Source organism: Mauremys mutica, chromosome 14, assembly GCF_020497125.1.
Source record: "Mauremys mutica isolate MM-2020 ecotype Southern chromosome 14, ASM2049712v1, whole genome shotgun sequence".
Lineage (NCBI taxonomy): Eukaryota > Metazoa > Chordata > Testudines > Geoemydidae > Mauremys > Mauremys mutica.
Genome location: NC_059085.1, coordinates 12169574 through 12185861, shown reverse-complemented (window position 1 = coordinate 12185861; position 16288 = coordinate 12169574). Strand labels below are relative to the sequence as shown.

The 16288-nt window shown below is 47.6% G+C and overlaps 1 protein-coding gene across 2 annotated transcripts in view; it reads left to right on the top strand.

Moving 5' to 3' along the window:
• The window catches only part of GNAO1 (G protein subunit alpha o1), a 310405-nt gene that overhangs the window by 291330 nt on the left and 2787 nt on the right, over nucleotides 1-16288 (top strand). For both annotated transcript variants that reach the window (XM_044987312.1, XM_044987311.1), the window contains exon 7: nucleotides 4261-4414. In XM_044987312.1, coding sequence (XP_044843247.1) covers nucleotides 4261-4414 — 154 coding nt within the window. The remainder of the gene's footprint in view (nucleotides 1-4260; nucleotides 4415-16288) is intronic.

Sequence of the window (16288 nt, the reverse complement as noted above, 5' to 3'; positions counted from 1 at the left end):
ATGAATACTTTTCAGTCAGGGCTATTTATTTCCTTTTCAATTCACGTTTCATAGATGGCAATAAAGAGACCCTTGTTATTTATTTAACTTCGCTCAGGTAAAAGTGTGTGCCCCTTTAACAGAGCACAGCAACAGGTAATGAATGTCTATATGACACAACAGCACCTCTCCCATTGAAACAAATATCGGCCCTAACAAAAAAAATATCTAACCTACATGGATATTTAAATTCATAATGTAAGTCTGCTAGCTTCAGATAATGCTGACAACGATCTCTCTGGTGGGGATGGAAGTAAAGCACAATGCAGTAACAATGCTACAGTGATTACTGCCATAGTAATGTTTAGAAGTAAATAAAATAATAATAATGCCTATGTAGTAATGTGCATCTTCAAAGCACTGTGCCAACATTATTTGACTCCAGGAGAATGGTAATGGCATTATATTGGGCTAATGTGTACATAGGGTCATTGCGCTCTGGTTTTTTCTCATTGATGTTCTTCATACATAGATTTCCTTTATCCAAGACTCTCTTTCGGATGCAATTTGTGTATTTTTAATCCTAAAGTCTTTTCAATCAACCCGTTGTAAGTATTAGTTTGGTTCATTTGGATGCATTTTGGAAACTCCATAAGGTCTATATATTCACTTTCATGCAGTTGCTTTGTATGTTTGGTAGAATCACAGAAGTTAGAGATGGAAAAGACCTACCATCTTCCTGCCAATGCAGGTATATTGATCAGTCCTCCATCTATCAGGGTTTCTAGAGAATTTTTCAAGTAGTAACTATGTACAGTATGGAGGTTATAGAAAACAATTGGATCTATCCAGAAGGGCCTCTCAATTCTCCGTCATAGTTTCTGAAATAATAACTGGCTCCTTCCTTTGAACATGATCTCAAACTTGCGTCTGCTCTTGTTCTTTGGGAAATGTTTTACTGAACAGTGAATCTTGCTTTGTGACCTGAAGATGGCAAGGGTAGGATTCTTACTGATCAACCTAGGGAATAGGTTACAGAGCTCTGGGGCCTGCAATTGACAAGGTTATTTTTCTAGCTCTGTCAAATTCATAAATTACTCTCATAACACCCGGGGCCGATGAGAGGAGGGGGAAGCCGGTACAAATTACCAGGACCCGGTGGTCTGGAAGGGGGCCCGGGACCCAGCTTCCCCAGCTTTGTCGGCCCTGTTTAGCCGGTCCACCCTTGATGGGGGGGCCCTGAAAAAATTTTTAACCAGGGTCTGAACCCGCTCTTGGCGGCCCTGATAACACCCAGGACACATGCACTGGTCTGAGAATCAACCTCTCAGTTGTTTGTGTGTCAATCTCATTGCTCTTGTCTTCTAAAATGTTCAAGGGATAAAAACCCTCCATATCTGTTTTCTTAACTCAGTGACATCCGGTTCCACGTCCCTCCAGTGCAGGTTTGTTCCAAGTGGTACATTTAATAGTGTTGTGTCTAGTTCCGTTTTAAATGACTTAGGCAGTAGAAATGCCATCAGCTCTCTTGGGAGACTATTCCACAATGTAACAGAATTCATTGCTGGGCCGATGTAACTATTGCACTGTATGACTTTGACAAAGGACATTTTCAACTTAGCCTTAACTGGGGCCCTGTTTTTGCACTTGTGGTTTTGTCGGTACAATAATCAAAGAGGCAAACTTGCACTGGCAATTTATGGACACAAAATTGGTGGCCTGTGTCTAAAATCTGGCCCATGATGGTTAGAAGAATGATAGCAAATGGCATTTGGATTGTGGGGAGGGGTTGTTTGTTTGTTTAAAGGTAAGTTTATGCAGAGGAAAAAAAAATTCTTTCACTGTTGAAAGGGCCTGTGGTACCGTATATTCTGGTCTTTGCAGTCCCAGCAGTCCATGCTTTAATGACTTGTGTATATAATTGTTTATATAAACTAAGCATCTCAAGCCATTGAACATGACGGAATGCAATTGGGGCAGTGAAAGAGTGAAAACACTCCGTTTTGGGATATTCTGTGGCTTCTGGCAGCTAATTCACACTAGCTCAGCCTCATCTGGTCTTTTTTCTTTTCATCCCTTTCTGGTGACAAGTCCTATAGCATCATTTAAAAAAAAACACAGACCTCATGTGACCCTCACCAGATTACGAGAGGGACATTTAATTAAGAAGCTGCTGAGAAGCCACCGAACGCAGTGTTAGGAGTAGCGTCCAATCCAGAGAGATGCACTAAAAATCTCTTAGGGCTCGTCTACACGAACAATAGGACTGCGACAAGCTGGGGGTGATTCTACTCCACAGTAACCCGGCGTGATCTAACTGTTCGTGTGCACTCTGCTGACACAATAACCGTTCGTTAACGGGACTAGCTCAAACGAACTGTTAGCACGCGTCAGCAGGGTGCGCACGCTCGCGTGGGGGTAGATCCACGCCCCAGCCTGGCACAGTCAAACTGTGTGTGTCAATAAGCCTCTGAGTCAGAGTCTTGGCACTGAAGAGCTTCCCGCTACGAGCACCGTCTCTCATGCAGCCCCCAACAGAGAGACATCAGGAGGGCCGGGACACTGGCCAACGAACTGAAGTTTGGTTCATTTTACTTCTTCAATATGTTGAATCCTTTAGGGTCAGGACTCTTAACAAATCCTGCTGTTACGAGGGGATTTTCAGAGACAGACTGAAGACTTTCAAGGGGGACAAGGGCATAGGATAGCGCTGACACAAACAACTCTGCTCCTTTCAAAACTAGGAGCATCACCATGATGTGTATTTAGCATGACTATAGCCCATAGTGGTTATGGAGGAGTAATACCACGTGTCTGATGCTACTTGGCTGGCTGGTATCTACTGACTGATACATAAGTACTGTGTGCACTGTGGAAGCACAGGGCTACTTCAATACATACCTCAATTTCCTCAGTAGTCCCTGATCTGGCATTCCTGCAGTAATGAGTTTCACCACTGTCCCCTTTTCTCCCCATGCAACCGAAGACGTATGGTACCCTGCAGAGTGAATGCCAGACCAGCTGCTGCTCAGCTGAGATAGGCAATTGAGCAGTCACCAATGGAACACGCTGGAAAGTTTGACAGATTCATTGAAAAAAACCTGATTCATCACAACCAAAACTGCTCTGGAAACAGGTTTGAGTTTTGACAAGTTTTCCATCTCAAAAAAAGAAGAAAAAAGTGTCAACGTTGTTTGAATGTTTTGTTTCAACATTGTCTAAATGAAAAAATTCTGGTTCAGAACAACTTTCCATTAAAAAAAAAGTAAGCTAGTCAGACTGGACCAAAAGGGTTCAAAAAAGACAAAAAAAGTCAATCGAAATGAAACATTTAAAAAATAATCAAAAAAGTTACAACCGACCCAAGACCAAAAAAATCCAGTTTTTCAGTTCACAAATATTTGAGTTTTTGACTTTTTGTCCTCATTTGAGATGGGGAAAAACAGCAAACTCTTGAAACCTGTTTCCCATCCAACTCTACTCATCACTGCATAGGGATGGCCAGCAAGATGCATAACTGAGCATGGAAGCTTCTGTTTTCTCTGCCTCATGTAGGAGGTGAGGGCTACACCATTCCACCCAGCAGAAAAGACAGGCCATGCAACATGGGGCTTGGGTATCTGAGGAAGGACATGGTTATGATTTCAATAAATAGGTTGATTTGATGGGGGTGAGGAAGAGCCTACAGTCTGCTTTATTCTCTAGTCCTCACCATTTTCTAGTTCCCCTGAATTTGAAAGCAAGACAGATCACTTTATGACCACTAACAACAATTTGTAATTCTGCAGACTCAGATGAAACTAATGAAATGTTGTGCTTCTGGGCACCCATGGATAACTGCAAGATTCAGGAAGTATATGCCTCCATCCCCATGTTTTGCACTGTACAGGTGGTCAGATACATTATGGGGGCTTTTCACCTTTCTTTGAAGCTTCAGGTAGTGGTCATGGCTAGAAGCAGACCTTTGGTCCAATCAAGAATGGCAAATGGTAGGTTGTGTCATCATGGGAGGCTCTGTTGCTGTCCTGTGCACTCTACTAGGATTCTGTTCTGTTGAATACTAAGTAACTGCAAGTGGATTTGATCTGAAGAGAATAAAACTGTCTCCTTGTCTTTTGTAACTGTCTTGTGTTATATGAGTGTCCTGTGTTAGAAACGTGCTTTCTAACCGTTTCCCAGAGTTTGGTTTGGTAAACAGTCTCCTTTCCTAAATCTAACTTTTTCTTTCTCTCTCTCTCGCCTGTCTCTCTCTTTTCCTTTCTGACCTGCTTCCTGGTGTAGAACCGCATGCATGAGTCTCTCATGCTCTTCGACTCCATCTGTAACAACAAATTCTTCATCGATACCTCCATCATTCTCTTCCTCAACAAGAAAGACCTATTTGCCGAGAAGATCAAGAAATCACCTCTGACCATCTGCTTCCCTGAATATACAGGTATGTGTCATGACTCGCACAAGCCCAGCCTACCAGTCAGGAAGCAATAGACGAAAGAAGTAATCTTGCAACACTGGGGTGCAGATGAGATGTTATATGGTGCCTTGAGGGGGTGTCTGTTAGTATTGATGGGTGTCTTACGGACAGTTCTTGTGGGGGTAACACTGAATGGTCCTATGCTGTCAATATGACATGCAAACCTCAAGACACCATATGAACTTATGACGCACCCAAATATAAAACTCCACCAATAACTAATGGGACAATAGAACAACATTAATTGTAGTAACATTAAGAATATTTTTTCTCCTTCCTTATAAGCTCATGATCAAACTCTGCTCATGGATCTACTTCTGATATGTTTAGTAGGTTTAACTTCGGAGGGAATTACCAGCCAATGATTGTAAGGTCCCAGTCCTGCAAACACTTCGCATTGGGACCTCCTAGGTCATTGAGATTACTCCCCGGCTATAGCAGGCAACCCTGTCGTATCATCCCAGTCAGATTTATACACATGCCTAACTTTACTATGGTGAGTCATCCCACTGAAATCAATGGAACTACTCAGGGTTGTAAAGTTCGCTATACATGTAGTAGGTGTTTGCAGGACTGGGGCATGAGTTACCTACTGACAGTATAGCCTCTTCTTCGAAAGGGTGGGGTCTTCAGACCAATCTGACTTCTGGTGTTTGCTTTGGCTATAGCTGGTTGGTTGTCAGAGCAAAAAAATGACAAAAGGTCATTTTTTGTTTTTAAGGGAAATTCATGGCACACAATAGTTTAATGGATATTAAGTTGTTTGTTGTGGGAAATTATGAGAAAAGTCAAATAAATATCCCTTACAATACAATATAAACTATTGAACCCCATTGAATAACATTTACCAAATAATTTAAACCCTAACAAAACCAAACTGCATTAAAATGATAGGCAGCTACATTATCTAAAAGTTCACAATGGAGTCTTGCTCCAGTAGCAGGATGGCTGTGATGACAACGTCCAATGATTTTTAAAGTGAAAAAAACCCTAAAAGTTTGACAAACATACAGCAGACCCGTCTCTCCGACAGGAGCATAGGAGTCCCAGACTGGATCAGACATGTGGTCCATCTAGACCAGTATCAGGCTTCCAACAGTGGCCAGTACGAGATGTAAGGTGTAAGAACCCCATAAGTAGGCAGATGTTGGATAATCCCCCAATTAGGTCACATATAGAAAGATCTCAGATTGATATATGTACAGAGAGAACTTTAGAGCAACATACAATCTTTAAATAATCAACATCGCCCCAATGAGATAAGCATGATTACCTCCATTTTACAGATGGGGAAAACTACCGCACAGAGAAGTGCCCAAAGACACACAATAAGTCAGTGGTGGAGTTGGGTCTTGAAGGCATATTTCCCCAGCTGCTTGTCCCACCTACTGTATTAGATCACGTGGCCCTTCTGGTCTCTTGCCCGAGACTCCACAGCAAAATAAAAGCAGAGGACGCAGGACATTCCAATTGCAAGTCCCATGCTCATCCATCCAGGCCATGGTGCCAAAGTGAATGGTTTGCCCCAGAATTGGCATTGTTAGCAAAAATCCAGTGTTAGTTATGTTACCATCCAAACAGATGGAGAGTGAGCCAGTTCAAGGAGTGTAAAGCACAGACTTTGGCAGAATTATTTTACACTCTTGAGCCTATGTGCGTGCTGCAGAGGGACTTTTAACTACACTTTCACACGTCATTCAGCTAAATCATATGCTACCCTCACCCTCAACCAAATCCATACATACAGATCCATGCACATTAAAGGGCAGAATACAGGGTAAGTACATAACTCCCACACTATGCGGAGGACAGAAAGAAGAAAAAAGCCTTTAATGTGGAACATTCCAGTAGTTAAAATGGACCAGCCCCAGAGCAGAGGGAAGATGAGGCTTCCACCCACAATTACACAGTTAGGAACGGTCAGCCATTCGATCATTCCCCTTCTTGAATAACGAGGACGATGTTGGAATTTTGCGGAGGACACGACTGAGAGTCATAAACATAAAAGTCTTCTCTGTGATTCAGTCACAAACCAGAAAAAAAAATAGTTTATCCCTCTTCTTAATTATTTATTAATGGCAAAATCCTATTTCTCTTTAAAAAATTAAGGGGGTAGAAACTTAACCCCATATGACTGGCAGCTCAATGAGCCACATAAGGGGCTCAGATCATTCATTGAAACACTCGCTGTCTGTGGAAGAACCAGTTATACCCTATGGCTGCGCCTCTTAAACCGACCTGAAGAAGAGCTCTGGGTAAGCATGAAAGCTGGTCCAATAAAAGCTATTCCCTCACCCACCTTGTCTCGGTAACACCCTGAGATCAACATGGCTACAGTAACACCGCATACTTCTTAAACTGTGTTATTTCGTGTCTTTGGTAAGGTTTCTAGCCTACAGCCCTTACTCATGGGAGGGAAGGCTGCAGGATCGGGCCCAGTGGTTCTTAGAAAGTGCAGGGATGTTTTTACAAAGTTTGGTGCTAATTTGTTTCTCACGTATTTATTCCCTTGGAAATTTTTAGGTTTTGTGGAATTTCAGGAGAAAGGCATCCTGCAGGCCAAAAGCTGTGCTATCACAAACTCCCAGCATTGCCTGGGGAAAGCAGCTTGGCATGGAAAACATGGCATGAAAAGGCCTTGGAAACCAAGAAACAATTCTGAATTGGTAACAAGAGGCAAAACTGCTCAAGAGGCAGGTGGTTTCAAAGTGTGTTGTCAATATTTCGCACACTTCTGAAATCTCCCTTCTAGAGCTCGGCTTTAGCGACCATGAAGGGGATTCTGTAATAAGGCTGCTGGATACAGACAGACAGACCCTCTGGTCATTCTCTCTGACGCCAAGACGAACACAGCCAATGCTGCTTAGTGCTCACCAACAGGGTCTCCCTTTGTGCTGGTCAGGAATAAGGGAGAATGGAAGGGACTGCTGTCTATCAAATCATCCTCCATAGCCCCCTGAAACAGGGTTCTACACCGCTGGGGCACCACGTTGTGGCTACATCTGGGGATCAGCTCTCACCTGGTCTGACGCCTTCTCCATTAGTTGCTCACTCCCTGGTCTCTCTCTGAACTCGAGGTGCTCCCTCTTCATGCCCTGGCCCTCCAGCCAGGTCACTGTAGTCCTCCCCTTCCGGGGTATCAGAGTCCCACAGGAGAAATCGTCTGTCTGTGGTTTAGTCAATCTTCTGACCCACTTTGAAGTTTGGGGCACTTTCCCAGTGGCCAGTAGGGGGCCTGAGGCCCACCCACTACTCCGGGTTCCAGCCCAGGGACCCTATACCCAGCAACCAGAGTCTGCTCAAGCGCCAACCCTGTTGCTGTGTCCCTGAGCCCTTCCCTGCCTCTTCTCTTCTCTATCTTCTGGCCCATTTCTGGGTTTACCCCTGCAGCTTCCTCCACTTCCTGTGGCTACTTCACCCCTCTCAATTCCTGCCAGAGGCTGCAGTCCAAGGCAAGATACCAGGGCTTACTGTCCCCCGAGAACTCCTCCTTGTCCCTAGCCAACTCCCCCTCCGCTCTAGGGGGTGACCACAGATCACCTTCCTGCAGCCCTTTTCTCTTATCACCAACTCCCTCTGTTTATAAGCCTAGCCAAGCTCCTCCCCCAGCTGGGTTTCATCAGCCATTAGGCCTATCAGTAGGGTGAGCATCTTTCCCTATGGTGAATATGGGACACCTGAGAAAACTACTCATATTCAAATGAGTTCAATGGCAATCGGTTAGAACTATGCAGTAGACACATACAAATTAACATCAAGTTGACTGAGCCCTTGTTAAAAAGAAACACTGCGGAGTTGGATTTTTTTTATTTACCTTTTTATCTTTAAGGCTTTAGGGTTCACACAGGGAGAGGTGACACACTCACACACACACACACACACACTCACACTCACACACACACACACATATTCCCGTACCCCTCTCTCACATGGGGAGGTGACTGACTGATCCAACCCTCCCTGCCAGGCGCTCTCTTCCCTCCATGCCTGTCTGAGCCCCCAGGACACCTCCGCCTATCCTGATACCTGGTGCCGTGTCTTCCCGAGGCAACACGTGGAGGGGCACACAGGGTCACGTGCCCCCACTCCCCAGGTTCCTGCCAGGATTCACACCAGAATGTGGCCAGCAGCAGCCTTTTGGCACTGTGCAGGAGGGAAGGGACGGGAGCTGCTTCCAACTGCAGGTGGGGGAAGGGATGACCTGGCCCATATCTTTGCAGAGCTCATCTTCTGCGCCCCCCCGGCTCCTCCATGGCTGGAAGCAGCTTGTCCCTTCCTGGCCATGCACTGTCGAAAAGCAGTTAAGACCTGCAGGCTGCCGCTGGCCACTGACATAACCCAGCCGCCTCCTGCCCCCTGGCTAAAGCGCAGGCAGGAAGGGGTTAAGCCCTAAGGATGTATTGTGCACCAGGGCCCAGGGAACCTCACTGCAGGGGCTGCAGTGAACCGGGCCAGAGAGCTGGCTCAGCAGGGGTGGGTGCCTAGGGATGGAGCACCCTCCCTGGGGGCAGGACCCTGGGTGTGGGGGGAGTGAAGAGGGTGCTACGCCCCTGCCCAGGGGGCTGCAGTGAAGCCTGCAGATTTGGGGCATGAACAGGCTGGAAATCGCTTCCCCCTCCCCTCCAGAGCTTAGCTGAGGGGCGCAGAGGCTGCCCCGTGCCAGGGCTGTGCAGGGCTTTGGTACACGCAGGGCTCAGCTCCTCCTGGCCAGCGCCCCAGGCCAGAGGGTCTTGGGCTTCCCCAGGGCACCAGCCCAGTGTGGTAGGGAAGGAACCTGCCGGCCAGGCTGCTGGTGAGCTCCGAGCAGGGGCTGGTTCTCCACACAGCCCTGGGAGCAGGACACGCCCCATCAAGGGGGACATGGAGGCGCAGCAGGGCCGGGCCAGGGGGTGAAGGGGCAAAGCGGAGAGGACAGCAAGACGGGGCGCATGTCAAGGGCCAAAGGATGGGCAGCAGAGGCGACGTGTAACCAGCTGCTGCCTGGCGCCTGCCCGCACTCACCAGCCACCGCAGCTTGCAGCCAGTGCCAGCCGGAAACGGGACGGGAGGCGGGGCCCCGCTGGTCAAGAGCCAGCACGCACCAGGGGCTGCGCAGACGAACCACCAGGGGGAGCGACCAGCCCTGTGCCCCACCTCCAGCCTTGCACCCCCATCCCCAATGTTGCTACTGGATCCCCGCCCACCCACCGACCCACCGCTGGTAGCAGGTGAGCAGGGATCCGGCAAGCAGCAGGACCCACCAGTACTGATGTGGGGCGGGGGGATAGAACAGGGATCCGGCAAGCAGCAGGACCCGCCAGTACTGTTGGGGGCAGGATATAGAAAATACCGGACAATTTGCCTGTTTTTAAGAAAAGGGCGGGACACCTGCAGGAGAGCTTAAATATGGGGCTGTCCCTTTAAAAATGGACATCTGGTCACCCTACCTCTCAGGCCCTGGCTTTCCCCCAGACGCAGCCTGTATGGTTAATTAGCCTATTTCTTGTTGGGGCCCTGTGGGGGGTGAACACCCCATCATACCCCTCAGGCGTTAGAAGGGTTGTTACTGAGCGATTATAGAGCATTCAGGCCTAGATCCTCAAAGGTAATTAGATGCCTTGAAATCAATGGGAGTTAGGCACCTAAATACCTTTGAGAAACTGGGCCTCAGTCCCTTTCTCAGAGGGATTCAGCCTGTTGCTTTCACCTCATTCCTAGCCCCAGCCAGTCCAGGAAGCAGGACTAGTGCCTGGAATCAAACTGGTCTCAGGACATGCCACCGATGAATCATTTTGCCCTTGCTCTTGCTTTTAACATACAAACCTATGTAGTTGTTCAGTACAACATTGTTGGACATTTCTTCCGCTTACTGGCTCTCTCCTGACAGGATGCTCATTTTACATCAGTCCAGGGATGGTGCCGTGGGTGCACTGACCCACGAGGTGCACCCACGTATCATCGCTCACCGGTTGGGTGTGTGCAGCAGAGCACACCCTGCCGTGTCTCAGCACATACTTAGCAAATAGATTCATGGTAACAAGGCTGAAACAAATCAAATACAAGTAACAGCGTCAGGATGAATCCTCCCAAGAGAATAGTTCCACTGGTCCTGAGGAAACCCCTGGATGGATTGGAGGCGATAATCAGCTGCACCTGTTTAACAATCCTCTTGCGCATCAGTTGCTAACCCATCCCGCACAGCCCCCCCCAGCTGGAAGGAGAAGTGACTTCAGCTTCTTTCTACATAGCCTTGCTCTTCTCTCCTCTTTCACCCCTTCCCCCCAGCTCTGCGCTTCTCCAGAGGATGGGCTGGGTGCTCAAAGGGGATGCTGAGCAGAGTGGAGCAGGGCCAGTAGAGTGGGGGAGCAGGTGAGGAAAGAGAAGGCAGAGGAAGAGCTTTAGGAAAGACAGACCCCTCCTGAGTTACGTTGGGCCTTGAAGGAGTGCTCTGGCTGGCATAGAGGCTTTTCCATGGGTGCCAAATTTGTGTCCAAATCAGATCAATGCTCCATTTTACATTTTATAATCCACATTATCTTGTGTACGACTGCTGATTACACCTTCCAACCCACCTGAGAACTGATCAGCCCCTCATATGGGCCTCCCTGGGATTTGGATGCAGGCAGCCGACAGGCTAATTGGGCCCCAGCTGTGTTCCTCTTCCCAAGAAAATGGCAACATCCTGTTTAGGATACAGCACAGCAGACTATGTACAGTCCCTCTGAGGTTTAAGCCAACCACCTTCTCTCCTTTAGATGTGATCTAACATGGGGATCTTTACTCCTCCAAGAAATAGCATTAAAATAAAGGAACGGAGCCAGAGAAAGAGAGCTTGAAAAGGAAAATAAATCTCCAGATAATAGCAGCTCTTCAGAAGATGACTGGCTTGGGGCATTTCAGCAAAGGGCCAGGCCTCGACGCTGTCACCATCATCAGCTGCTAAGTGTAATAACATGTATTTTTCAGCTGTAACAACTGATCCTCCACTCTCTCCTGACCATCAAGCCAACATTTGACAAAGACTTTGAGTCCTGCCCTGTCTAATAGGCTGTAGGAGCCAGATAGGCCCCTTAGCAAACACAGGCCCTTCTGGACATTTCATTTACACAGTACAAACTGTTGCAGCAGCATGTAGAGTGGGACCTCAAAATGGGCCCAAGACAACGCTGGCCTCCACCCACCCCTTGGCTTGGGTAAGGTGACGAGGTTCTCAAAATGCACCCCCAAAAGCCTGTCACTGAAGACTGGCTGGGGAAGAGGTGAGACCTGTCACTTGGGTGGGACCAGGCTGCCGATGGAGGGTGGAGCTTTCTCTTGCCCTAGTCAAGGGGCTATTTCCCCTACCCCTGCCTAGAAAGGAGCCTGGTGCTTCTTCCCCAGTGGGGAGTCCACACGTGTCCTCTCTCCTCACTCCTGGGCTGGGTCTACCACAGGCAGGGCCTCACTCTTGTCAGCTTGGGTGATGCCACCACCTGCCAGCAGCCCCTGGTAAGGGTGGTGCCCATGCCTGGAATCACAGCTGTCGGTGCTCTTCCCGTGGCAGGACCTGGAGGGTGTGGCTTCCCACAGCCACAGCAGCACCCCCTGCTGGAGACGGTGCTGAGTACAAAATAAGACACTGACGAGTCCTGTTATAAGGCTCCAAATTTCCATGACTGACTACTGGAAAATGGGATTGTCTGTGGGAAAAACAGGACACCTGGTGACTTTACATGGGCGAGTATTCAAAGATGGCTGAGTTTGGCAGCCCAAGTCCAGACAGACAGATAGATGTTGCAATGTGCCATCTGCAATCAGGAGCAAGGGGCAACGTAACAGGTACTTACCAGCTCTGAAAAAAGGGAGATGCAGGGAACAGCTGCAGGTTGCAAAATGGCCACCTTAGGGCTGCAGCTGCTTGGCTCTGCCGAATTTACAGGGCCACCTCCCAGAAAGGCTAGAGGGAGGGAAGAGAGTTACCCTGCACTGGACTGAGTTAGTAGGAAGCAGGAAGACGCCAAGGAAGGTGCCCGTGGGGAAGGAGCTGCACGGGTGCCTGTCACTGCTATCTCACAGTGCCAGAAGGTGGTATAAGGGACAGTGGTTTTTCCCTTGTTGTTTTTACTCAGAGGTTAGACGTAAGGGGGAGCCCGGAGTGGGGATGCTCCTGTTTCGGTTTACTTTAACCTCTGTCGCCTGCTCTGACTGCCGATTCCTTATGCCTCACGGCTGGGCGGGGTCTGTCCTACGTGCATTCCAGATTTGGGGTGCTCTGTTGGCCTGGTATAGCTAACCCAGTCTATACGCCACTACTGCAGCCCTCAGATTGCAGGGTCAGGCATAGGTCGGGCTGCTCTGACTTCTGACCATCTGCCCACAGCCTCAAGTGTCCATGACAACAGCCAACAATAGGGGAGCACAGGGGTATCCCAGCCAAAGCTCCTGGCCAGAAGGCCAGGAGGGCAGATGGTTCAGAGCAGGCTCCCCTCCCATTTAGCTGAGATCTAGCCAGGACACATACACCCACACCACTATGGGAAGGGAAGGAGGGTCTCAATCACCCTGGCTTAGAACCACTCTGTCTACTTGGTGCTACACCAGGAAATTCCCAGATAGGCCATAGCACCACTAAGCAGCTGGAACAGAGGCTAGACTCTGGCTTCTTGAGTGCAGGCGTTTCATTCCTTGGCTACACTGTTCACTGCCTCCAACGTACTCACATGAGCCACAACAGGATGTCCCTGGAAGGTGTCCTGAGAAAGCAGCAGCTGCAGGTTTCCGCTGCATGTGTGGTTTGTGGAAACTTCCTTCTTTTTGGTTTGTAATAGGAATAATGGTGCTGGCCTTAGAGTCTACGCTTCATAAACCTAGCAGCAATTTCTTACCCCGTCTATGCCTCCACCAGGAACATTATAGCTTAATTAGATGGGTCTCATCTCACTGCAACAAAAGCACCATTGTTCTCAACAAGTGAGCAGAAGAGTCACTCTGAGCCATCTTCACACATCAGCTCCATGTCCGGCCAAACTTCCTGTTCAATTTATTTTTCTTCTTAGTCACATGTTAGTGAATGTCAATGCTGCTGAATGATGCAGCCTTGACAGCCCTGGAGAGCGAAGCCCCGACGTAGAGACAGGCCCAGTCTGAAAACTGGGTGTCTCCCCTCTTTGGAAAAGTTTGGATCCTGATTAAAATGTAGAAGTTGGCCCCATCTCTGTAAGAAACCTAAACCCCAAATCTCAATCCCCCTGAACTGTGGGAAAGTTCAGGACAGAGCTGCACAGCAATCTACCCTGCTAACGCTGACCAGAAGAGACCACTGCTAGAGTGACAAAGTAGATCAGTCACATGTACATGTGTCACCATCAGTCCTTGGACTCCCAGTTGTGTCTGCTCATTAGAGAGGGTGGATAACTGTTTACTAGAGACCATCTGCTCATTCCACCATGGCAGCATCTTTCTTCAGTTGTTGCAAAGCTGGGTTGGATTTAAACAAGCAAACCGGAGAGGAAAGTCTCCATCATCATTCCCTTGCCAATGCCCCGAGCCATCCAATTCTTCCTGCTTTCCTCTTTGTGCAGGACAGGCAGGGCTGTCCAGCAAAACGGACCACCACTCTGCAGTCATCTTGTAGTTAATGTTAATTAGTCAGTACTTAGCCGAGTGTGCGTTGGTTTTGCATCTGGTTGCTCCAGTCAAGTCCATTCCCCCTGATCTATTTGATTAATGTTACAAGCCTGATTCCGGTCTCAGTTACAGCAATGTAAATCAGGAGTAACTCCATTGTACCAAGGGAGGAGAAACTGGCTCTGGTGGTCAGTGTTGTAGGGTGGTTATTAGAAGCGCCTGATGCCCTGTGAAATGCTACTGATGTGATTCATAGGCAGCCTCCATTTCTCACAGGTTATTACAGTGTCCGTTGTAATAGCACTGACCATAATAATCCACCTACTGGGTATTGCTGGAACTGCTAGATACTTGAGTATCAGAGGGGTAGCCATGTTAGTCTGGTTCTGTAAAAGCAGCAAAGAGTCCTGTGGCAACTTATAGACTAACAGATGTATTGGAGCAGGTGTAACCCCGGAGGAAGTCTATGAACATTAAGGAATTTACTCTGGCTGTACAGTGATGTACCTGGGAGTATAATGAGTGCCTAGGCCCAGATTCACAAAAGTATTAAGGAACCACCACCGATTTCAATGGAAGCTTGGAGTCTAAATACCTTTGTGCATACGAGCCTAGTGTCCAAACCCGAGTTTGGTGCCTCGTGGTTCTTTGCTTTCCCTGTTGCCTTGTGTCTCTAACCACTACAGGAATAGAAGGAGCATGGGGGATGCAGCTCCCAGGTTTGCTGTAGGGATTTGAGTTGCAGGTGGAATGCAGAAAATCAAGCTCACGTTTAAGCCTTGAAAAACGTTTTCATTTCAGCTTGTAGCAGTAGTTACATGGACTCAACTGTAATCATTTTTTCCCATTGTAACACTTGTAGAAAGGATCAACATGTAGCAAGATGATCTCCGTGGGCCCAGTTTCTTTTCCCAATGCACTAACTGGGGCAAAATAGTGAGATTCCCCAGAATAGCTTGGACTGTAGTAACCTGAGGGCTGGGTGTAGCTTTGGCTGAATCAAGCACTATTGGTGCTTAGGGCAGGTCTACACTTAAAAAGCTGCACTGTAACGCTTTTAGTGAAGAGTTGTCAACCCATCTCCCCAAGAGGTGGTAGTTCTGCCCTCCTATTGCTACCGCGCTGTCTACAGCAGGGGTTAGGTGGGCATATCTGCGTCGCTCAGGGTGTGGATTTTTCACACTCCTGAGCGATGTAGTTATGCCAGTGTCAATTTGTAGTATAGACCTGGCCTTGGTTTGCATGTTTGTACCGATGCGCACTGATTAGCAGTTCCCTGCTGTTCCCAGGAAGTCACTGTACCGCTGGTGTCAATTAGGAGAACTCCATTAAAGTTAGTGTGGTACAAAGCAGGTGTGAGCACTAACTTTCTGATACTTTTCCTCTCGCACCATCTCTTTGTTTGTTCTCCCCCTATTGATAATGTGACTCCCAGCTGAAGATACAAATATCAGAGCTTCCAAGATATTTTCAGTGCATTAATCTTTGATGTGACCAGCAAAATAAGAACAAACATCAGGTTGGGCCCTTTTGGGTGTCTTTGCAAAGGATAAAGGTGGCCTTCAAGCTTGGCTGGTTTGTTTGCTTTTTAATTTTTCTGCTTATTTTTCACCTCAAGAAATATCAGGACCATCAAGTCTCATCTTCCCTGGGTTTTCTGGAAGTCTCCTGGTGATGCAGAGAACTGGAGTGGGAACTTTCTATAACTTTCATTAAAGGGACATAGAATACTGAATCTTTAAGAGGGAGGCTCATTCCTCCCAGCTGTTCATTCAGGTGTTTGAGTTAAATAAGTGTTTAAAAACAAGAACAATGAGCAAGATCTTCAGCTACTGTAAATAAGTCAATGTAGCTAGCCAATTTACACTAGCTGAGGATCTGACCCAAAGAGTTTTGAAATCCCTTTTCTTCTTAGTTGCTCACGTTTCACTTGCAATGTTATTATTCCATTAGCTCTCCAGCTATCTATAGACTCTTCTGGGGAAAAAGAGAGTGGGTAGATGAGACCTGGTTTTCGAATGTGAACTACAAGCAATACAAAATGCCTTCTTCATGTATCACAACCCCATCTTTTCCCCTTTATCCCTTTAAGGGAAATTACACCAACCCCTCTCTCAGCCCTTTTCTTCCAGATCTCCCCAGAGCAGTGGTTCTCAACGCTTGTGACCCAATCAGCACACAGCTGCGCCCATGTGACATCCTCAGGGCTATCCCAGTAGTATATATGTTGTGTGGATGCACATAACACAGAGC